Below are 24,607 nucleotides of genomic sequence, written 5' to 3'. Positions count from 1 at the left end.
TTTCCATTACATTATTCAATCTGAAAAGAATTATGTTGTCTGAAAATAATATACAACTACCTTATAATTACAATTATTGAATCAAAGAATCACCAGTTGACTTAGTTTGGAAGGGACCTTAAAGACCATCCACTTCCAACCTCCTGCCGCAGGTTGGTTGCCACCCACTGGATCAGGCTGCCCAGGGCCCCATTCATCCTGGCCTTGAATGTCTCCAGGGATGGGGCATCCACACCTTCCCTGGACAGCCTATGCCAGTGTCTCACCACACTGAGTAAAACATTTCCAAAAACATTTTACCTAGATCTCCTCTCTTTTAGTTTAAAACCATTTCCCCAAAACCTATCACCAGCAGACTGTCAGTGTCTCTCCACAAGTACTAGATGGCCCCAGTGAGATTTCCCCATGGCCTTCTCCAGGCAGAACAAGCCCAACTCCCTCAATCCGTCTGCATAGGAGAGGTACTCTGGCCCTTTGATCATCTTTGTGGTCCTCCTCTGGACCCTCTCCGACAACTCCACATCTTTCTTGTGCTGGGGGCCCAGGCTTGGATGCAGTATTGCAGATAAGGCCTCACGAGGACAGAGTAGAGTGGGGACAATCTTCTCTCTGAACCTTTATAAACTTATGTGTAGTTTTAGCTTAACATTTCATACTGAAACAAATTACAAACATAATGGTTATAAATGTTAAGGGACTCTTTAAAACTGACTCATTTCAGTGTCAGCACCAGTACAGTACCTTACTGAATTTAGAAAAATGTTGTGGGCAAAGAACAAATACTACAAATTCTTTCTTCTCCCTACATAACCTTTTTACATCAGAACACAAAAGACTTCATTTTTGAAAGTGACAAGCAATTTTGGGTGCTGAGTCAGAGACAGATAGAAAGAAGCTGGTTTTAAGGAGTTTTAAGTATGTACTCCAACAGCTGCCTCTTTACCCTCCAGTAAAAGCTCTTCATCTCTCTCTGCAGCACCCTGTGTAAGGTCTTGCTCCAGTGTAAAATGTCCTTGTAGAATTGCACACGTGGTGCTGACCATGCAACCCGCTGTCTCTGTGCTGTACTTTACTCAAGAGCATACAGAGCGCAGATCTGAAACATCTGAACATTACGATGAGCGGAAGGATGTTTTATGGGATGAGTAGGAACTAGTACTCCTTGAGATATCCTTGTCAGCTACAGGAATATGAGTAGCATTGCATCTATGTCTATCGTCCTCCAACAGTTTTCAGAAGCTCAGGTCCAAGCATTTTTTAGTGCATTCAAATGTTTGACTTTGATTTTTCCCCAGAATATTATAAGTTTCATCAAGATTAAAATATAATTCCTATGGCAGTTTCTGCTTCCTCAGTAAATTTCCCTAACAGCCTCCAACCAAAATATCTTCTCAATAAAATCTGAGATTCTATTATTGACCCTGAAGGCTCAAATACAGAGATAAGTTCCCAATAAGAGATTTTTTTTCCCCTTAAGACTACAACAGGAAGAAGTGGTAAAAAATGAAGCATACAAGTTATTTCATCAAACCCAAAAAAATATGACATTCATCCACATTCATCATTCCCATTACCTTTCCATCACCCAACTGCCATCAGTGCTTTCCTCAACCTTTCTTTACTTTAGTAAAGCCACTATCTTGACTGCCTTCATTTTCCTGGTTCTCTGCATTTGCCTAATGCAGCTCCACCATTTTAATGCTCCAGGCTGTGCCTTGCCACACTGCATTCCATTTTCTTCTCTTTGAATGTTGGGCAGCTCTCCACTAACACTGTCACCCAATTCTTCGATTCACCTCCTCATCTTGCTCTGAATTAGAATACATTGCTTGCACTCAAGTACACACTCCTTTTCTCACCATGAAACTGATCTAATTAATGTGTGTTAATTAACTTGTTTGGGTATCTAGTAATTCCCAGGAGTCAGATAAGCAAATAAGATGAGGAAAGGGACATAGTCCACAGCGATAAAATACACGAGCAGCTTTTCATTGTCAGCCTAACTTCTGCCAGGATATGAGTGTTGCCACCATAAAGGAAGCAATGACACAATATCCAATTTTTATCTTTTCTAGCATTCAGCAAATTATAACACTGAATGCTGCCTATATCCTGCACATCAGAGCGGCTTGGATGTTTGCCTAATGAAACATAAACCAAAGCTGTGAAATAGTTTTGGAAATAAAATGTTAAATTAAAATTGGCATTTCTGAGATCTTTGCTAGCAGCAAAATCTTCCTTAAGATACATCAGCACCCAAAAATGCATGAACAAATTTTAAAAGCACTCTCTATTCTGATTTAATAATACCGCTATAATGAGAAGCTTCAAGAAACAAAGGGGCAAGACACAAGAGTGAGGACCTTTCATTGTCTTCCAAATGAAAATAAATAAACAAACAAACAAATAAATAAATGAAATTTTGCAGCAGGTTAAATGTGAGCTCTGACTATTGGGCTAGCAACTGCAATCATCCAACAGTAAGAACAATGCTCCCACATGTGCCCAAGGCAGGCAGGGTTCCTCCGGGTCCCTCAGAAAAGCAGTGCTATGTCTGCTTTGAGGTTTTGAGGAGAATGACTCTGCAAGCACTGTCAGGCTTCTGGGATTAAGGTCCCTAAACATACTGAAGGATAAAATCTGCTGGTGTCATAGAGCTGTACCCTACACTAGGGTACACATAGGCTCCTTCTTTTAAGGAGCTCCCCATGCTTTTTCACTCTTCTGTAAGAATAAATATTTTCAAATACCTGCTTGACCATAAAAAAAAAAAAAGGTTAAATCAGTATCTGGCTGCGTTCACACACAGTGCTGTGCTTCACTAAGGCCTGTTGATTTTTAATCGGTTTTTGATCATTCAATTTCCTCTGTCTCTACTACATAAAGTACCTTCTTCTCCCAGAGCCCCATTCCCTTCACTGTTTCTATAGCTGATAAAGAGACATTCAGGTTAGACAAGATGAACCGGAGTACCACATCTACTCCCAAGGTAGCAACACACAAGTGGTTTCTAGTAGAAATGCTGATGTAAGCTTATTCTTTCAGGTGTAGCAAAAAGGAAAGGCTCAACAAGAAAACACTCAAAGAACATGAGAAAATGGAAGATTAGAGAATACTTCCCCGAGATGGGGAGGCCTTTCCACTATGAGAAAATATTTGTTAAATAAACCCTCTGCTTATAAAACAATATGGTCCATACTTCTGTTCCTTTTTAATCACATTATAAATACTACATATGATATATTATTCCATGACTGCTGTAAGACATTTATGTTTAACCAACCCCTCAGCTGATAAGTGGACAGTGCATTTTTCCTATTCCTGTTATGCCAACAAGTAAGAATACTCACAGCAATATCTAAACACAGCTAGGTTTTCACTATTAAAATAATTACCAATAAAGGGACAAGCACAGCCTTTTTCCGCAAAGCCTGCATACATGAGCTTTGTGTAAGAAATTCAGAGAGAATTGAAGGGAAATAATTCTACAGTTTATCATTCATCTTCAAGTGGAGTGACTGCTAAGCATCTCTGCTGCCAGTTGTAATTCCTGTCAGTTGTTATTACTACATGGTGCTAGATGCAGGAGTCCAGTTTCGTTGGTCATGTCCCTATCTTGTACATTTCCACTAAATTTTCCCTTGACCAACTACATGGAGAAAGGCACCAAGGATTACTGCACTTCAGCACATATGAATATGTTGTCCATATCCCAGTTTGTACCTTTTTCTTTTTTCTCTTTCCTCACAGCTAACTCTATTCAGTGTCTAGCAAGACATTTCCCCTTGGTACCTTATCACGAACAAGCAAAGATTGGCTACAGAAGTAGTGTGCATGATAAGAACTCTATACAAGTTAATATTAGCTCAGCAATATGAACTTAATTATACTGATAATATTGAAAAGGTTATTTCTCTTCTTTTGAAGAGACAAGCTCTTCATATTTTTAAAATACAAAACATATTCATAACCAAAAAGCTCTTGTCTACCCTTCAATACAGCATATAAATGGCTTATGGATTTCATCAAAGCTGATTAGTTCATTGTCTAGACCACAGATTATTTTTCATAAGATTTCTTGTCATATCTGTGAGCCGTTCTTGTAATGATGGATGAGTCTGGTGTCTTAAAATCATAACTTTCTCTGTCAGGAAGGAAAACCACTGAACCCTGTCAGATGGAATATCACCTCATCCCCTGTAGCCTCACATGATGTAAGTGAATAATCCATTCTCAGAGAGGTGTACATGAGTGTAGGATGGAACCTATACATACCAAAAGGATTGTTACTCAGGAGAAGAATATGAACTACACATCTGTTACTGGAGCTTTAAATTTTTGCTTGGATAAACTGAAATTGCAATTGAACTGTTCTACTGCAGACTTCGATGTTTAAAATAAAGCTCAGTGACTTTGTCCCTTCTGAGGAATGTTATTCCTAGAAATGGTGTCTATTGTTAGCCTTTTTCTTCACAAAATAAAAATGCTTATGATGTAAAGGTATGACTGTCAAGAAAAAGCTATGCTCAGTTTGCAAAGAAGTGAAACTGTGTACCTTCTGTAATTGCAAGCCAAGCATTAGTGCTTGGAATGCCATACAGTCAATTGTAGGCATACAAATAAATCACAGTAGATGCATATGCGTACATCTTGAAGCACACGTTTTTGCAGTTACAGAGAGATGACAATTTCAATTATACACAGTGTGGAAAAATCAACTATCAACTATTTTTAAAATTAACTATATTTAATTATTCTCTTCCACAGTAAAATTAAAGACCCTTATAGTAATGGATTAGAGGTAAGACACTGTCAAAGGTAGCAACAGTTTTTAATTTAACTATTTCTCATTCAGAAAAAACTGCCTGCTCGTGTGCATGCCTCTATAAGATTTTAGGGAAAAAAATGGAATGTGCTACTTTGAATTTCATTTTAATAGTTAACTGCTGCGTAAATATATAGCATGCATAAAAGCACAGAGATTTTATAGAAGTTATATAATTCTGAATATTCATTTACCCCTTTATTTCCATTTCTTATGCAAATCCCTCTGAAAAATCTACTCTAAACCAACTCTTCCAGAGAATCGGAATCACAGAATAACCTGAGTTGAAAGGGATCCACAAGGATCATTGAGTCCAAATCCTATGCCAAGGAGTGTTCTCCAAATACTCCTTGAACTCCAGCAGCTAAGGGCCATGTTCACCACCCTTGGTGCAGACCCTGTCCCCAGTCCCCAGCTGCCTCTCCCCTGACACAGCTCCATGTCATTCCCTCGGGCCCTGTTTTTGTCACACAGAGCAGACCTCAGCTCCTCTGCTCTGGGCTGAGCATACCAAGGAACCTCAGCTGCTCCTTGTATGTCTTGCTGCCAAGCCCTTCTCCAATTTTATATCCTCCATTGGATGCTCTCTAATAATTTTAAGTCCTTTTCTCATTGTGCTGCCTAAAGCTTTCTAAAGGAAGGCAAAGTTAAATTTGCCTAGAACGGGACTTTACAGCATTGCTGTAGGTAACAGAACCAACAGCATCACAGGAGTTGGAAGCGACCTTTGAAGACCATTTAGTCCAAACCCCTGACAAAACAGGCACCTTACATCAGTTTGCACAGGTAGGCATCCAGACGGGTGATGAACATCTCCAAAGAAGGAGACTCCAAAATCTCTCTGAGCAGCCTGTTCCAGTGCTCCGTTACCATGACTGTAAAGAAGTTCTTCTGTATTTTAGAACAAAACTTCCTATGTTCAAGCTTTAGGCCACAACAACCTGTCCTATTGCCATGCATCATCAAGAAGAGCCTGGCCTCATCCATTTGCCTCCCTCCCTCCTTTAATTATTTATAAACATTTATCAGATCTCCTCTCAGTCTTCGTTTCTCCATGCTGAACAAATCCATGTCTCTCAGCCTTTCCTCATATCAGAGATGCTCCAGGCCCTTTATCATTTTTGTCACCCTCTGCTTGACTCCTTCTAGGAGATTCCTGTCATTTTTGAACTGGGAGCCCAGAACTGGACATAGTATTCTAAATGTAGCCTCATCAGGACAGAGTAGAGGGAGAGGATCACCTCCCTCCATCTGCTGGTCATGCTCTTTTTAATGCACCCATATATTCCTGTGCCATGCTAAACTATTGCCCTACCTCTGGATAATTTATGACTGTGAGGCAGATGCATGCTTTAAGAGCCTTCCCTTGAGCCTTCCAGTACATATTGTGTTGTCTATTTAGATGATAAACTCCTGGAAAGGCTTGCACCAGTATATATTGCTGTGTTTTGTACAGTCCTATTATTTACAGTGTTTAAAATTATAATCATGATTAATTGAGAGATAAACTATTCTAACAAAGTCAATGTCACATGTTCTGCAAGAGAAGGGCCCCGAATGTGGCATAAATGCAATCTTCCCCCCACTGTTTGTAGAGATTATTATGGCTCCCCAGGAAGCCATCCATCTAATGCTGAATTCATGGGTCACACAGGGAGTCTGAACACTGACTTTACTGAACTAAGAGATAGGCTGCTGGCACATAACCCCCAAGCCTGCAGCCTCACGTTATATACATCTCTGTGCCTCCCATAACACCTATCTGAGCTATATGGTCCCACCAAACCCTTGCAATTCCCTGACCATAATGACCAGCAGACTCGACAGGACACTGCTCCAAGTGTCCATCAAGTCTTTTTTTCAATTCCAGTTATTGCCCCACATTGTGTACTTGCAGAAAAACTAGCCCCTTTTATCACTTCACACAAGATCCAGTTCTTGCAAAGTCAAAAAAACAATGGGAGCAATATATCATGAATTATCAAATGACATCCCATTCGTGTGATTTTCCCTATCTACCACTTTCACAAGAACTGAAAAAAACAGTAACTTTTTCAATGAAAAAAAAAAAGAAAATAACAACAACAAAAAGAACTGCTGACAGAAAGATTAAATTTATTTTCAGTCTGTCAATCTTGCTTTTCTACTTAATTCGATGGTAGGAAAGGACATTTAATGACATGAGGGCATTGTGCATATCAAATCACACACACACCAGTGAATGGTAAGCTCATTTTTCTTACACCTTAGACTCTTATTTATAACTAAGTCGTAGGACTTTAATATAAAATGGTGAGTGACTTTTTGAAAGATGAATGGAATAGGAAAGTTTCATCTTTTGCTAAAAGCATATGGCTCCTGCTCTTTGCTATTTATATTTACGTAAAATGACTTTCAAATAACTAACTGGGAGGTAGCAAACTAGCTCCATCATTTAACTTTCTGGAGTAAACATTTCATCTGCAAAGCCTTCCCTAGGCTAGGGACCTCTCTCATTTGAGGTTAGAATACCATGGAAGCACAGAGAAAAACAAATCTGAGGTAGGAAGAAGACAGTAAACAGACTTGCCAAAGAAGTTACACATATGTACTGTATTGTCTATTTGGACAATAAACTCCTGCCAGAGCCCATTCTAATACCTTCTTTTTCTGTGCTCTACATTGAACTGAATTTCACATTGTTTAGAACTTACAATTATAATAAAATTTTTATGCAAAATCACCTAAGAAACTCAGCATACCTTTCTCTGTTGGTGCAGAACACTACCCATCCACATTATCTCCATATAATGATTTGAAGTTTCATAAAAAGAAGTGTCAGGTGCTTGCAGTGGGTCACTTTTAAAAGTGACCAAGGCTCCCCTCTGCCAGCCTGACAGGTAGTCTCAAGATGTCTACTGCCTTCTGGAGCCAAGATTCTAAACACTGATGAATGGGTGCCACAGTTCACCAAGAGCACAGACTACTATCCCCTGCTGCTGTTCCATGTGGGTACAAACAATGATGGAAGGCAGAACATGAGAAGAATCAAAGACGACTATAAAAGCCCTGGGAGCGCAACTGAAAAACATTGGAGCCAGGTTTTCTCCTCCATTTTACCAGTTGGAGGAAGGAGGGAAGCCAGGAACAGATGCATAATACACATAAGTCCTACCTATGTGGCTGGTGCCATCGCAAAGGTTTGGGGTTTTATGATAATGAGACCTTCTACGAAGATTATAAACTGTTAGGAGGGATGGAATCAGCCTGTCTAGAATGGAAAGAGAATTTTTGAGGCTGGCTAACTTAGTGAAGCGTGCTTTAAACTGAAGGAATTGAGAAGCAGGGTACACAACAGCAATGCCATTGCCACAGACTGAGGAATGAGCCAAGACAGCAGCAACAAATGTTTCTTAGCTGCCTCTAATGACAAAAGCCAGAAGGCCATCCACCTCAAGAGTGAGTCCGCCTACATGAAATCTTCTAGTATCCCTCCAGGGATACCTGTACCCTCTTCCCTAAAGTACCTGTATACTAATCCACGTAGCATGGGAAATAAACAGGAAGATCTAGAGATATGTGCAATCACAGAGATATGATCTCGTGATCATGGAGATACGGTGGGACAGCTTGCATGACTGGAATGCTGTCATGGATGGCCACATCCTTTTTAGGGAAGGACAGGCTTGTGACAGGCTACCTAGACTTCAGCAAAGCCTTTGACATTGCCCTCCCCAGTATTCTCCTAGAAAAGTTGGCAGTCGTGACTTGGACAGGTGCACTCTTTGCAGGGTAAAGAACTGGCTGGATGACCAGGCCCAGGGAGTGGTAGTGAAAGGAGTTAAATCCAGCTGGCAACCAGTCACCAGTGGTGTTCCCCAGGGGTCAGTATTCGGGCCTGTTCTGTTGAGTCACCATTCCTCGAGGAGTTCAAGAAACATTTAGATGTTGTATTAAGGAACATGGTTTGGTGGGAAAATATTGGTGGTAGGTGGATGGTTGGACTGGATGATCTTGGAGGTTTTTTCCAGCCTTGTGATTTCATGATTCTATGAAATGGTGGAGCTGCTCTCTATGTGAGAAAGCAACTAGAATGTATCAAGCTCCAATTGGGGGTGAATGATGATGGAGTGGAGAGCTTGTAGGTGAGAATTAAGGGGCAGTCTAATATGGGTGACACTGTTGTGGGCCTATAGTACTATAGGCTACCTGATCAGAAGGAGGAAGTAGATAAGGCCTTCTACAAACAAATAGAATTAGACTTGTGATCCCAGACACTGGTTCTTAGGGGAACTTCAACCATCCTGATATTTGTTGGATTAGGAACATGACCAGGCATGCACAGTCCAGGAGGTTCCTGCAGTGTGTTGAAGATAATTTTCTAAGGCAGGTGATGGAGAAGCCATCAAGGAGAAGTGTGCTGCTGTTCTTACAAGGAAGAGTTAGTTGGAGATGTGAAAGCTGGGAGCAGCTTGGGATGCCGCAATTATGAGATGGTGAAGATCAGGATCTTGTGTGGAAGAAGTAAAGCAATAAGAAGGATTGCAATCCTGGAATTCAGGAGAGACAACTTTGACCTCTTTAAGGACCTACTTGGAGGTATCCTACGGGCTAAGAGCACTGTAGGGAAAGCGAAAGAGTTAATCAGCACTAAAACATCACTTCTTCCAAGCTCAAGATCAGTGAATCTTTAAGAGTAAGAAATCAGGGAAAGGGATGAGAAAATCCTTGCTCATCCAAACAGGCAGGATGTGCAAGGAGCTAATGGATAGCATAAAAGAAAGAAAGTTCATGAAAAAAGGGCCTGTCCACTTGGGAAGAATGTTGTTAGAGCCTGTAGGGGTGCAATGAGAAAGGCTAAGGCCCATTCAGAATGTAATCTGACAAAGGAGCTAAAGGAGAACAAGAAAAGTTTTTTAAGTATGTCAACAGTAAAAGGAAAACTACTGGAAATGTGAGTCTGCTACTAAATGAGGTGAGTGCCCTGATAAAAGGGCATGCTGAGAAGGTGGGGATACTGAATGTCTTCTTTGCTTCTGTCTTTACTACAAAGACTGCCCCCTGGGAATCCCAGATTCTGGAAGTAAGAGAGAGAATCTGGGAAACTGAAAACTTCCTTTTGGTCAAGCAAGATATGGTCAAAGATATTCTAGCCAAAATCAGCGTGCACAAACCCATGGACCCTAATGGGATGCACCCATGTGTGGTGATGGAACTGGCAGAGGGGACTGATGAACCACTATCACCTTTGGAATGGATATCACTGGAGGATAAACAATGTCATGCCAGTCTTCAAAAAGGGCAAGACTGACAATCCAGGAAACCACAGGCCAGTCAGCCTCACCTCCCTCTCTTGAAAGGTGGTGACACATCTTATTCTGGATAACATCTCAAAACAATTGGAAGAGAAGAAGGTTATCAGTAGTCAGCACGGATACACCAACGGAAAATTGTGCTTGATCAACTTGATAGCTTTCTATGATGTCATTATTGGCTGGATAGAAGGGAGAAGAGCAGGGTTTGATACTGTATCCAACAGCATCCTTGTAATTAAGCTCAGAAAGTGTGGGACAGATGAGTGGATGGTGAGGTGGGTTGAGAGCTGGTTGACTGGCATAGCTCAAAGAATTGTGATCAATGACATAGAGTCTAGTTGGAGACCTGTACCTAGTGGTGCTCCCAAGGGGTTGGTGCTGGGTCCAGTCTTGTTCAACTTCTTCATCAATGACCTGGATGATTGGATGGAGTCCACCCTCAGCAAGTTTGCTGATGATACAAAGCTGGGAGGAGTGGCTGACATGCCAGCAGGCTGTGCTGCTATTCAACAGGACCTAAACAGTCTGGAGAGTTGAGCAGAGAGGAATCTTATGAGGTTCAACAACAACCTGTGAAGAGTCCTGCACCTAGAGAGGAACAACTGCATGCACCAGTACAGGTTAGAGGATGACTTGCTGGACAGGTACTCTGCAGAGAAGGACGTAGGGGTCCTGGAGGATAACAGGCTGGCCATTAGCCAGGAGTATCCCATTGTGGCCAAAAAGGCCAATGGTATCTTGGAGTGCATTAAAAAGAGTGTAGCCTTCAGGTGGAGGGAGGTGATCCTCCCCCTCTACTCTGCTCTGGTAAGGCCACATCTGGAATACTGTGCAGAGTTCTGGGCTCCTCAATTCAAAAAAAGATAGGGATCTCCTAGAAGGAATCCAGTAGAGAGCCACAAAGATGATAAAGGGCCTGAAGCATCTCTGATATGAGGAAAGGCTGAGAGATCTGGGTCTGTTCAGCATGGAGAAAAGAAAACTGAAAGGGGATCTGATAAATATTTATAAATATCTGAAGTGCGGTGGGTAATCTGATGAGGCCAGACTTTTCAGTGGTGTGTAGTGACAGGACAAGGAAAAATGACCAAAAACTTGAACATAGAAGTTCCACACAAACACATGGAAGAACTTCTTTACAGTGAGGGTGACGGAGCACTGGAACAGATTGCCCAAAGAGGTTCTGGAGTCTCTTTCTTTGGAGATATGTAAGACCCATCTGGATGCTTACCTGTACAACCCACTGTAGGGAACCAGCTTTAGCAGGGAATTGGACTCAATGATCTCTAGAGGTCCCTTCCAACCCCTGCAATTCTGTGATTCTGTGAATTCTGAATTAATGTCATGTGTGAAAATAAAACTATTAAGAGTCTACTTCTCACTCCTAATATTCTACCATACAAAATGCTTTCATGCCCAGTAGTCTTTACTCATGAATTACAGTAGCAGTTAATACAATCAATGCTGAATACCCGACAAATCTGTTTAAGAATATCTCCACAATACTTAGAAGGCTTAACATCTCTGTTTTAAGTAATCAAAAAATATTAGTATCTGTTTTCTGAGTAATAAATCCACTAATATTTTATATGGAAATACATGGGTGCAGAAATTAAATTCTTAAGTGAAGCTTAAGAACTGCTGCACTGAACTGTGAGTCAAGATCATTCATTTCCAACTGTCTACAGTAATTTGTTTTATATAGTATTAGAGGTCCCTTCCAGCCCCTAAAATTCTGTGAATCAAACTCGTTTCAGCCCAGGAGTTAAACATATGCTTAATACCATACTAGATTATTCCAATGCAGCCAAAAAATAAAAATAAAAAAATAAAAATTTACTGTGTCATATTTGACTTCTACAGTATTTGTTTTATAAAAAAACAATGAGTTAGTTATAAATATTTCCCAGTATATGTAATTATATTTTATATTTTTAGGCAGGAATATTCTAAACTTCAGATCTATCAAGCAAAATTCAGTATTAATGATTTAAATCTATGGGACAAACATGGAGAACTCAAGGTTCAGAGTACGCCTTCTTTCACACTAAGCAAGAAGCAGTGAATGTTGAAGCTTCTAAGGATGAATTGTAATTCTCTACAAACAGCTCTAACTGCTTGGCACTAAAGTATCGCAGCAGAATTGCTTTGAACAAGATGAGGATTCCCCAGTGTGATCAAGGAACATTAGTTTGTTCCTGGGTCAAAGGAATGCGGTCACCTGAGGTTGGCAAGGAATCAAGAAGTCAAAAAAGGACAGAGGTGGAGATGTGTCAGTGCTTCCTGATTTTGGTCAGTGGACCTGCGAACCTGCAGGACTAATTCAGCTGATTTAAAAAATGGAACAACTGGAACTCCCTGTCATGTATAGCAGTCCAGTATAGTCTTGACTGCTTCCCAGGTCAAGTGATGTATCTAGCCAGTATGTGGTTACATCTTCCTATTTAACCTAGAAGAGTAGAGAAGTCTAATCCAAGCAATTCTTAAAAAAATATCAGACCTTCCAACCATATTCCAAGTTATTTCATGAAGTGTGACAAAATCAAAAAAGATGAAGAGGAAACAGATGCATGACATAAGACTGCATAGAAGTCAGAGATAGAGCTGTCAGAATGCAAATGGACACATTAAAGCTTTATCTTGTTCTATCACTCTAATGATTTTGGTCAATTCTTTTAACTAGCCTAATCTTTAACAAAATTCAAATGGAAGTGCCACAACATGCTACTAATTCCATGCAAAGCACATCTTTCTGCAGAGGCAACTCTACAAAAATACACAAAAAAGCACATAAACTACTACAGACTCTTGTAAGTTATTCATTGAGAAATATAAGTACCTGTTGTCTCCAAGGCCAGAATCCTTGGTTTTAGTATCACTATTATAAACAAAACGTTCTTGGGAGATTACTATGACATTGTCCGTAGTTTCATTTCCCAAGATGGTGATAACAGGATAACCCATTTGTAGCGTCCATTGATCCATTACTTCTTGGATATTTACAGATTTTCCAACTCTTTTTAAAGCCTTCAAGAAAAAAGAAAAGTTTTGTTATGCTGAAGCAGAATACAATCCAACATGTAATTTTTTTTTTTTTTCATCCTAGAAGAATATAATTAATTTCAGTGGTTTCATAACTATCACACATGCGCACACACCCACATTTATAATCAGTAAATATACACAAACTGCAAAATTACACCAGCACTGTCTGTGTATCTTAAATATCGAGCAATAGAGAAAAGTCAACATTTTTACAAATCATTAGAGCATTTTTGCTGGAAAGGAAGAAACAATCCACTTTACAGGGTGTTTACAAGCACCACAGAAGTACTGGGTGTCTCTTTCCAGAAGATATTCTTGACCAAACAATGTTTAAAAAAAAAACACATATTTTTAACAGTATTTGTGAGGGTATTTGCAGTAAGGCACATTTCAAAGTGTTTGATTTCTGAAAATACAGAGCTTCTCTGTTCTGAAAATCAAATGTCTGCCCTTATTTGAAAATACTGTCCCTCCTGTCCAAAGTGAGACCATGCATACAACAATATCCCTAGCTCCTTCAAAAACTGTATGTCATAACACTATAGGATTAATGTGTTCATGTTTGATAGATTATGTCAATGAACTGTTGGTTTACAGTTAGAATTTCGTCTGAAATAAAAAGAGATGCTATAGCTTCATGGGAGATGAGTCTGGATATGAGAATGACAGGCATCAGTTGCTATGCAGTGACAGAAATATGTCTCGCTGCTGAATAGCCCTTGATCACAGACAAATTAACCTTTGATGAACATGAGCAGAAATCAGCAAGAAGTCTTCTGAACTGGAGAAGCAATTGGAGTATATTAGGAAAAAAGAGGCTGACAACAAACATGGTTATAGGTGAGAGAAAGAAGTAATTATTACGCTTAACAATGCATCCAGAATGAAGTCTTGTTTTTGTTCTATTAGTTGTGGGTTCTTCTGCTCTTTCAAAAGTATGATCATCCCCCTCCCCTTCCATTGCCCAGCATTTCCCCAAAGGCTTTACCAGAGGAAGATACCAGGGCTCATCTTAAAGCACCTAGTGGTTCAGTTTCATCATCTAGTGGCTAGTCAATTGAATCATTGTCTATACCTTGCTGATTATACTGACTAGGCTTTTGGAACTCTAATTGTTCCTATTTAACAAATGTCAGTTGAGATGTCCTACAGTATTCAACACATCTTCACAGAACTGATAGAGACAGAGCAGATATGGATATCTCTTGTAGTAGTTGGAAGACTTGTAGATACCTGCTAATCTAGATAAACATATTTGTCTTAAACTCCAGCTGGGTGCTAGCTTTGGTGTCAGTGGTTATTAGACATCCATGTTTATGTACGGCTTGAGTTGGTACTTGTGCCCAAACTTCTTTTCTGTCCTCTACATTCACTTACTCTCTGTCTCTCTTCTGAGGTGTCCAGACTAGCTCTGTAGGCAGGTAATCTAGGCATGGTTGGCTCCCTCTTTTGAAATTCAAACTCTGCCTTTAAATATATACGTCTGGAACTGAGACTAGAAACCAAGCGTGGGTGCAGCAATGAAAGGAAACATGGACATAGAAAACTAGAATCCTCTGCAGGACACCTAATGTTACAGTAAATAGTTACCTGTTTAGAGTAAACTTTAAAGCTTTAGTAATTTTTTCTTTCACACAAATTGTAACTCCATACAAAAATAAAAAACACAGCTGATGTAAATGCCAAAGCGCAGCATTTTCATGCACTTTCCCAGCTTATGGGCCTCATCCTGCTGCAACTAAAGGCAATGATAGTAGGGTTCCACAAACTAGCTTTTACTGCACATCAATTACACAGCACAAGCAAGGAAATATATTCTGACGTAATAAAGAACTAAAATACTGAAGAAAGCATATTTCAGTGTTGCCACTCTGTTAACTTTAATGGAATTTCTTTGCATCAATTTTTAAATTTGCTCTGGGGTCTGAAGATCTCATTATGCTCTATTCAGTCCTAAGCTTACCAAGAGAAATACCATAGTATATTCCTGCTTCATCCTCAGTGCAATAGTTTAAAGCATTTTACCTTTGACAATGTGTTCCAGAGATCATTTCTGGCTGCATTGCCATACTTGTGAATGGTTAAATAGTCCTACAGAAACAAAATAAAAATACAAATCAGTATTACTATACACAAGCCAAACAACTAGAGCTATGAATCACTGCTAGTATAAGTTAAATCACATTAATGTTTTCATTTGTCAGAAACCTAGAAATATACAATATGTTTATCCTAAGGGAGAAAATAAACAGTTTCTTAAGCTAGTTTACAATGCAAAAATTGTTGCTAAGAATTTCATTTACAACATTCAATGTTCTTCTTTTTCTTCGTAAGTCACTCTATAAACTAAAAATTTTGAATACATTTTTTAAATAATTGTCTGTTCTCAGAATGGATCCCTGGGCAATTGTCACAATGAAAAGGAGAAGCTTCTGAAACTTAGTTCCAATCACTGTTCGAGAGGGGGACATTCTGTGTCTAGTATTAACAATATGCTCACTCTGATGATTGCTAGATTTGTAACAAAAGACTTAACGGAGCAACAGGTTATCATCAGAACTACAAACTCTTACATAGAGAGATTCTGGTATTTCAGTGTCAAAATACCTAACGTTGGTAATGTAGACTATAACACTATCACAAAGGATCTCCACCTTCACAGTGGAAGGATACAGTGGAAAAGGGCTGGCTGGAACAAAGCACAGGTATACATGTGTGTTTTCACTGAATATATATAACTGAGGATTTGAAAGGGATAAAAATTGAATGCTTTCACTTATTAACAGTTCCAGTGCCTGAGAGTCCATTCTTCTCCCACAGCAATCAGAAATATAATGCTTGATAAGTTATAATCATAAGAAATTAACATCCAAAATTAATAGTTTAAGCATATCACCAAGTTGAGTCTGGGCTATTCAGGCACAAAATGTTTCTATTCTTTTTACAGTCACCTGGAGAAACAACACTGTTTCCTACCTTCTTCTGTCACTGGACAACAGCTCATTCATTTGCAGTAGTGAAATTCAGCAGTGATTGTTTGAATAACATATATTTCCAGCATTTTGATTGAAAGAATTAAATGGGAAAAAAAACACCACATAAGAGAGGTGGTAGATCAATGGATTTCACTGCAGTTGAATTTTCACCATCTTCTCTTTACACAATGGTAAGAGACAAATCCTAATTTACAACACAATGATAAGACTGAGATAAATTTGCTGACTCTCTTATCTGTGCTTTGTGTGCAGTAAAATACTTTGGGAATAATTAGTGTTTGGGAAGCAAATTTTCTGATATACATACTGTAGCACCTGTGACAGATTTAGCTTTTGTCACACGACTCATAGTACAACAGGCAGCAACTCCCACTTAATCACAGTCTAGGAAGGCTAAAAAAGAACACTGACTCTCTAAATGCAGTGCCTAGTCTTCACAATGTCATGAGAATAACTTGGAAGAAAGACAATACAGTACAGGCTGCACCTATAGCACACTGTGCTTCCATTTTGTCTAAAAATACAGTAATCTGAGACACAGTGAAATATTCAATACCTTTCAAAGCTGAAGAAGTTGAATTCCAAATTAAAAAGCTAAAACAGGAATAAACAAAAGTAGGGCAAGGTAAATAAATAACAACAAATGTACGTGTGCACTCTAAGTTGTGCTAGAAAATGCAGCATGTATCGGTTCTTCTGAGAGCTGTTTTCAGAACTGTTACACAGCAAAATAAAAGGAGCGGGACACTTGAGAATTAATGCAATACAGGCAATCAACCTTTTTACCAGGCTACCATTCAGACATTAAGACTTCTGCTTTTTTGCATTCAGAGAAAATACGAATGGATTAAATGCTTCTTTCCTTTTATTTTTTTAGCTATCAACACACACATTGGTAGGTTTAAATCTAGATCATCACTGATAAAAATTCATTATCCTCCAATCTAACATGTTCATTACATTATGGAAAACAAAAATAATTATTCATCAAGAAATAAAATACAATCAACATAACATAAGAATACACAGTCTTAATAAAACACAACTTGATTGTAGATATTTTAATTATTTCAATAAAGATACATTTAGACCAGATGCATAACAACAACCTAGGAGTGGTACCTAATACATACTATACAAACAGCAACCTTAAAGTGATAATATGCATAAACCTCGATTACAGTGTGCAGTTTTGGGTGACACAACATAAGGACATAAAACTATCAGAGAGTATCCAAAGGAGGGCTATGAAGAAGGTGAAGGGTCTGGAGGGCAAGATGTATGAGAAGTGGTTGAGGTATCAGAGAAGAGGAAGCTGAGAAGAGGTCTTATAGTGGCTCCTGAAGAGGGGACCAGAGGGGCAGCTCTCTGGTGACAGTGACAGGACCTGAGTGAACAGCAAGAACTGCATCAGGGGAGGGTAAGATTGGGGATTAGGAGAAGTTTCCTCACCATATGAGAAGTTGGGCACTGGAACAGGCTCCCCAGGGTAGTGGTCATGACCACAAGCTGCTGGAGCTCAAGGAGCATTTGGACAATGTTCTCAGACATAAGGTTTAGATTTTGGGGAGTCCTGTGTGGAACTAGGTGATCTTTGTGGCTCCCTTCCAAATCAGGACATTCTGTAACTCTATGATTCAGTGATTTTGCAAAGATACTGAAATAATTCAAATCAAAAGTCCTCAGCTATTAGTGTTCTGTTTTCAATAATGACCAGTAGCAGACACCAAGAAAGGGTATAAAACTGGGCAAAAATCCCCACTATGCTCCGCCAGCATCTTGTACATCATGGCACAATGAATCCTGAGCAGATAAATCTTTGCTTTCGTAATCATCTTCCATGAATTTGGCTAATCACTTCCTGAACCCATATAAATGATGAGCATTTCCAATACATTATAAAAAAAGTCACACTGTAGTGAACTCTCGCATGAAGGTAGCTTTGTTTCAACCATCTGTCAGTCTGCTGGTTTCATCTGCTGCTGTCTAGCTTTGACACCAGAAGTGACAGTGAACTGCTGTTTCCTATTCCATTCTCTCCAAATCACTGTTGCTTTTACAGATCTCTACTGTAATTGTACTCATACCAGAGTTTGATTTTAAACTGAGGGCTCCACAAGAACTCTCAACTACACTGCCAATTTACAATTCAAGCTAATGACTTTCAACCTAGATAGGGTTACCATGACCCAGTCTTAATAAATTGGTAGTCCCTTTTGCAGTACCTATCATGGACAGTCCCTTAGCATAAAATAAGAAGAAGCTTCCACACATCTACATCAAATACATTCCAAGAAGTATTAAAACTGCAATTAAAGTCCAGACCCTACTTGTTAGTTCTAGGGATGGAACAAGCAGGAACATAATACATCGTTCCTTCTGGGGATCCATATCTAAGCCTTAGGTAGCTTGCAAAGGGACAGAAGACATTCTCATTCACTGTAATTCTCAAGGGCAGGAATATTTGCCATACCTTCAACTCTACATTGAATAAAAAAAGAACTAAAGCAAACAGGAGATGCAATCCACAGAACATGAAAGAAAGAGGGCACTAAAACCACAGCTGCCTGAATATAAGCTGTGCTCAGCACTGCTCCAAATATGGTAAAGTGACTTAAAGCAGCTTTCTCATAACCACGTATGTCCAGAACCATCTGGCTGCAAGGCTGCTTCCCATCATAAAATTGCATGTCTAGCATCTATAAAAGCTATTCTATCAACTGGATTACGCTGGAGTATGGAGAGATGACTCAGCCACTTTCCTACAACCCTAGGGTATGTAAGGAGAAAAGGTAATGTGAAAACCACTTAAACAACTCAAGATTCAAAGCAGCTCTTCTACACAGCCACCTTTCTCATTGTAATGTCACCTTTAAATGTTTTCTTTGTCAAGGAGAAAGCAGAAAGTTCCTAGACCTACCATGGGCCTGGTGTCACTTAATATGAAAATTAATCACACACCTCATGATGCTTTCAGCTCTATCAATAAAATCAGATAATCAATGTAATCAATGTAATCAGACAATGTGGTTTTATGACACTTGTTTTAGTACTTTTAATATCAGATACCAAGAAGAAATCCAAAATCTGTTGTGCCATGAAAACAAATTCCAACTACTACAAAAGCAGAATCAAAGAACTAGCAAAAAAACCCTAAGCTTTGGATTATTATGTAATGTTTTGTCAAAGAGTAATCTTAATCCTCCCCAAAAAATAATTCAAAACTATTTTATTACTAGAATTTGTTTTGTTACTTGAATATTGAAACAAATGGCTTGAACAGCAGTAAAAATGAGAACATACTGAAAAGTGCTGAAGGATTTTGAAAGATGTTTTCAGTAATATTGTATTGATTAAACTTGTAGGCCCTTTCTTGCATTAGACTTCTTTTAAGAAAGGAAGATTATTTTGAAGGAAGAAGTCTTCTATCCTTTTGCAATTTTAGTTCCCTCAGTACTGCTGGTGTTGAGCTTGGTTTTGAGGAAATGAACACTCCACCATCCAAATATGATAACACTCACAACTAATAAAAAGGAGTTACTGATAAATGTGAAGAGGTTACAAAACTGTAAGGAAGAAATAAGCCTCCAAACATATATTTTACTTTCAGGAAGATTTCAGATCTATAACTGGGACCAAATTCCTTTCTCAGTTTATCTGTATAAAGCTGACTAGTTGACTGAACCAATCAATGAATCCTGACTTACATGAGCAGTGCTGAGATCTAAATCAGATTAACATTGAATAACTTTTTCTCCAAAAGATAACTGGGAGAATTCTGCTTTACAACACAAAAGAGGAAAAACTAGAAACATATTTCATAGAAACATTCTTCTGAATGTCCATATTTTTCAGGGCTCAGGAAACAGTAGTCCTGCCTCTCTCTCCCTGTTTGTCTTTCATGCCTACTCCTAGATCCTTATTCTCTTTTCTTCAATTTACTATGTGTTCTTGTTGAACCTTTTTTATATCTAACTGCTGTATCTGATCAAAGATTTAGAGTAAAGAATAAAAATATTTAGTTCAGGTGGAAATCAGGCTCTAACATTCTGGCTATCAAATCCAGTGTGTTAGTTTTCTATAAATTTCTGTACTTAATCTTAGGTGACCAGATGTTACCTAGCGGACACTGACAATTACATGCCGCTTTTTTTTTTTGCCTTTGATCTCATGCCGCTAACATCAAAATATAGGAGGAGAATCACGTTTAAAACACCTTATGTATCAGCAACATCTTAGCGAACTTACTGATACAAATGTAGAATTGGTTAAAAATTGCAGCCTAAAAGGCATTCTGCGTACTTCAGATCTATCATGCAAGTTCTCACTTCAGCTGTGTTTTGCCTTCTCTTTGGGATAGTATCTTAGGCAATGCATAAAATCCTGGAGATGGAAATCAGTAGAATCCCATCAATATACAGCAGCTGAAATCCCAGACTTTTATTTTTTATTTTTTTTTATTTTTTCCACACCTAACAGTGATAGAATGCTCACAATCATCAGCAACTGGAAAATATCCACTGTCAGCATGTCATATATACAATTAAATCATTATATGTGAACAGTAAGCAAGCTTTAACTACTAATCAGGAAGAGTGATACTGGAACCACATCCAGAAATAAATCTTAATTTTTCTCTAGAACCAATGATGCTGAATATACAAGCATAATTATAGAACCCTTTTTCTTTGTAATTCATTACTTCTATGTTTTACAACAATCATCAGATCAGCAGAACTGACATTTTTGGAGCTATGTGGGTCAATAGGACTTTTCCCATTAATTTCAGTGGGAATAGAATTAGGGCAATACTGAGAATATTTCATCCATGGTGTTGCAAATGTGACATTCATTTAAAGGATTGAGCCCTGTCCTAAACAGCTCTCTATTCAGCCTGAGACTCAAGAGAAATTAGTAAGAGAAAGGGGGAATAGGAAGCTATCTTTAAGTCACTGGGACTATTTGCTTTGTGCTGCTTCTTCTTGATAAGAAGAGAGCAGAACTGTAATCAGAAGTAACCCAACTGAAATCAATTGAGCCTTGTCATTTTCATTCCAACATAAGAGAAGAATCAAATCTCCAAATACTTTCAAGGCACATGGTTTTATAATTAATAAATCTCCTGCCTTACAACTGAGTGAATTCAATGTGAATGGGGCATCTAAATAAAAGATTCAAAATTTGTACTCAGGCAATTTTTCAGAGTCAAAATTTATCCTGGCTTGCTTGGGACCATATTGAAAGATCAATAATTATTATATGGAGAGCTTCATTTGCCTTTCTGAATTCAGCTTTACCTATTAGCTATTAACACGAAGAAGGAGGTTCTGTTTTGAAATATGACAATAGCAATCACAGGTTGGTGGCAAAACAATTTGCATTAGAAGTCCAATGGGAACTGTTGGAAGGATTGCAGAGTTATTGCCGAGCAGAGTCTGATGGTGTCTGCTATGCAGTGAGACACCCGCTAGTATATTAAGCTTGGCTTTAAGAAGAAATGTATTTGATGTATTATTTGGTAGTGGCACTAAACTACTGAACTAAGAAAAAACCTTACAGGAATAAAGCACTCTTTGAAATTGAACTGCATATATTTGACTGAAATTGTTCATTCATTTTAGTTCTGCCTTGTTTGGTTGCACAATGCATTTGAGCCTCAAGCCAGATATTGCTCAATAAATATATTTGCAACAAAAACAAAAAGTGATGGAACTTTTTCCAGAGATATTTGGACAGCATCTGCTAATTGTGACAAGTTGGCTGCTCATTTCTCTGCATTAACTTGAAATATGCCCAGGGATTGCTAACAATGCAAAAAGTCTGTGCTTTTTATTCCACAATATTCTTTTCTGTAGAAACCCCAAAATCACTACTACTTACTGTGAAGAGGTCACCATAAATCTCTTAAGAAAACTTATATAAACATGATTTGCATGTCACTGTGTCTAGATCACAAAAGCCTGCAACGTTTTTACATTAACGATGAATAACAGATGGGGAAGCAGTAACCGTAGAGCTTCAACTTTGCTATGTTTTATGTTGGTTATGTTGATCTAACAAACAAGGTGCAAAAGACTGTTCTGCACTACAGTGACTAAAGCTGCATTTAATTTTGCAAAATGTAGAACCCTTTAAAAATCATTATCATTTACATCTGTCTACAAGCTACTATGTCGATCTAATTCTATTTGCTTCTTTAACAATCCACTTCGTAATCCTCATTGTTTAAGTAGATTGCACTATAACAAGTAGTAAAAACTGATACATTATATTGTCATATTTTAAGTCTGTGGCCTCATTATTTCAATTTACCTCAACAAATTTCATCCTCAAAATATAGTCAAAGCACACCTATAAATGAAACTCTTTTCCAGCTCAAGCCTGTGGGGGTCCTCAGCTAGACAGATAGACAACACACGTACACTGAACTGAAGCCTTCTATTTGGGATGCTGCTGAGTACAATCTGCTTAAGATGATAAGATGGGAAGGAAAACAGCAAGATCCTGACAGGAAGACTGTCTTTGCTTTTTCTCAAAAGTGATCAAATCAAAATTCAACAAATGATAATGAGAGTGGAACATGAGTATGGAGCAGCACAGGAACTCATAGGAAGGTTCTGGTATGGTTTGGAGCTATGTCCTTCCCATAATGCTTACACTGGTTGGACTACAGAAATTCCACCTAAGACTCATCCTTAGATTTCTCTTGCTGTGGCATGGATATATTACTGGCTACTACAGTAACTTAACTTTGAGTGTAGAGAAAGAGATTTCCAATGACAGCCACTTTTCTCCAGTAGGGATTCAGATTTATTTTGTACGTCCTCCATCAGGTTAAACAGAAGTAGACTTAATTCTTTTCTTATGTGTACTAAATATTAACTTGGAGTTCAATCCTGCAATCTTTGTGCTGGAAAAATTCCCACTGACTTCTAAAGAGCTAATGGAAATTTTGATTGCACAAGGATGGCAGAATCACAGTAAAACATGTACTTCCAGCACTGTGTAAATTCCATTGTGCTGCTTCATAGCAACAGAGATGAAGTCGCTAGTAAGCTTGTACTGGGAAAACAGTATAATTTTATTCCAAAAGAAAGCATTTTCTTAAATAGCCACTCAGCCTGCTGATGTTATCTGAGAATTCATACCTGCAATTCCTTCTCTTAATAATTCCTATAATAAAAATGGAGAAAATAGCCATAATTGAATTTTCCATGCAGCAAAATAAGGAAATAAAGCTTATTGAAAGCGTACTGAATGGATATGTATGCATTATATGTCATATGGTTGATTGTAATGTTGTAAAGGGCGATCACGTTCTGAAGAAACACATTTAACAACTTAAGCTGTGTTTACAATAATTGTCTTTCTTTTTGGAAGAAGTTCTAACAATGGAGAAATAAACCAACATCTTATGGTAGCTGAACAATCAGCATGAACATGACACTGACTGTAACTTTGCTCTGACATTTGGCACTGGAAACTTCACCTGCTTCTGAGGTTTAGCAGCACTTGCCATTACAACTTCTTACATATAGCACTCCCTGTTGTGACTTCCAGTTTGGCCAGAATGTAATTGCCTGAGCTGAAATCCTATCTTCAAAATGTTTGTCCCAGACTGAATATTCAAAATTTTATTCAACAGAATAAAAGCATGGAAAAATAATTAGTTTTGCCTTTTCTTGGCACTCTTCTTTGAAAATCTCTACCATCTCCATGCATTGCATCAGAGATCTAAAGACAAGAAGGAAAGTGATTTTACTTCACAGATGTGATTTTTCTTAACATGATCAACTTTAGATGGTTTAGCAGCAAGAGAGTCTTACATTCCCTCTACATCAATAGTTCACAGTTCTTTCAGCTTAGGATGAGGTTAGAGCCTTTAAACAGAAATCAAAGAGCCCAACTCCCCCATCTTTCAGCAATTCTATGGACCGAAGGCACTCTGATAGCCTGGGAAGAAAAACACGTGACTCAAATGCACAGGGAACAAAAAAAAGATCAGAAAGTGGGGAAATAAGTTAATATAATCAAATGGGAATATTTTTATAATGCAGCAATTTAGGAATAATTTTTCTCTGCACTGCATCTATACAATACCTCTACAGGCTGAGCTGCAGCCATGCTGAGTCCCAGCAACTGAAGATGAAACCAGAGAAAGAAGCACTTCTGAACACATATACTGCTCTGATCTGTAAGTGTTGAGAAACACGAGAGAAAAAATGATGTACTGGTTATCTCTTATTGTATATTCCACAGATATGTAGCTTTTAACTTACATTTCTGTGGGCCTAGATTTCCTTTATAAATAGGCGTCTAGCATCACTGCTACCATTCATAGGAGGCTGATGTCTTCTGTCCACTGAATTTAGTAATATGCTCTGAAACCATGCTGGCTGGCAACTAAGAAAATCATATGCAGTAGTTACAAACAGGGACTACAAAGT

At 38.5% G+C, this 24,607-nt stretch overlaps 1 protein-coding gene across 1 annotated transcript in view; it reads right to left on the bottom strand.

Moving 5' to 3' along the window:
* TRHDE (thyrotropin releasing hormone degrading enzyme) overlaps positions 1 to 24,607 on the bottom strand; it is a 216,505-nt gene that overhangs the window by 65,238 nt on the left and 126,660 nt on the right. The window contains exons 8-9 of the mRNA XM_085221385.1: positions 15,190 to 15,255; positions 12,959 to 13,146 (exon numbers count right to left, since the gene is read on the bottom strand). Of these exons, the coding sequence (XP_085077511.1) occupies positions 12,959 to 13,146; positions 15,190 to 15,255 (254 nt within the window). The remainder of the gene's footprint in view (positions 1 to 12,958; positions 13,147 to 15,189; positions 15,256 to 24,607) is intronic.

This window comes from Meleagris gallopavo, chromosome 1 (genome assembly GCF_905368555.1).
Source record: "Meleagris gallopavo chromosome 1, MGAL_WU_HG_1.1, whole genome shotgun sequence".
Classification (NCBI taxonomy): Eukaryota; Metazoa; Chordata; class Aves; order Galliformes; family Phasianidae; genus Meleagris; species Meleagris gallopavo.
Note: the sequence above shows the minus strand (reverse complement) of the source record. Positions and strands in the feature narration are given on the sequence as shown.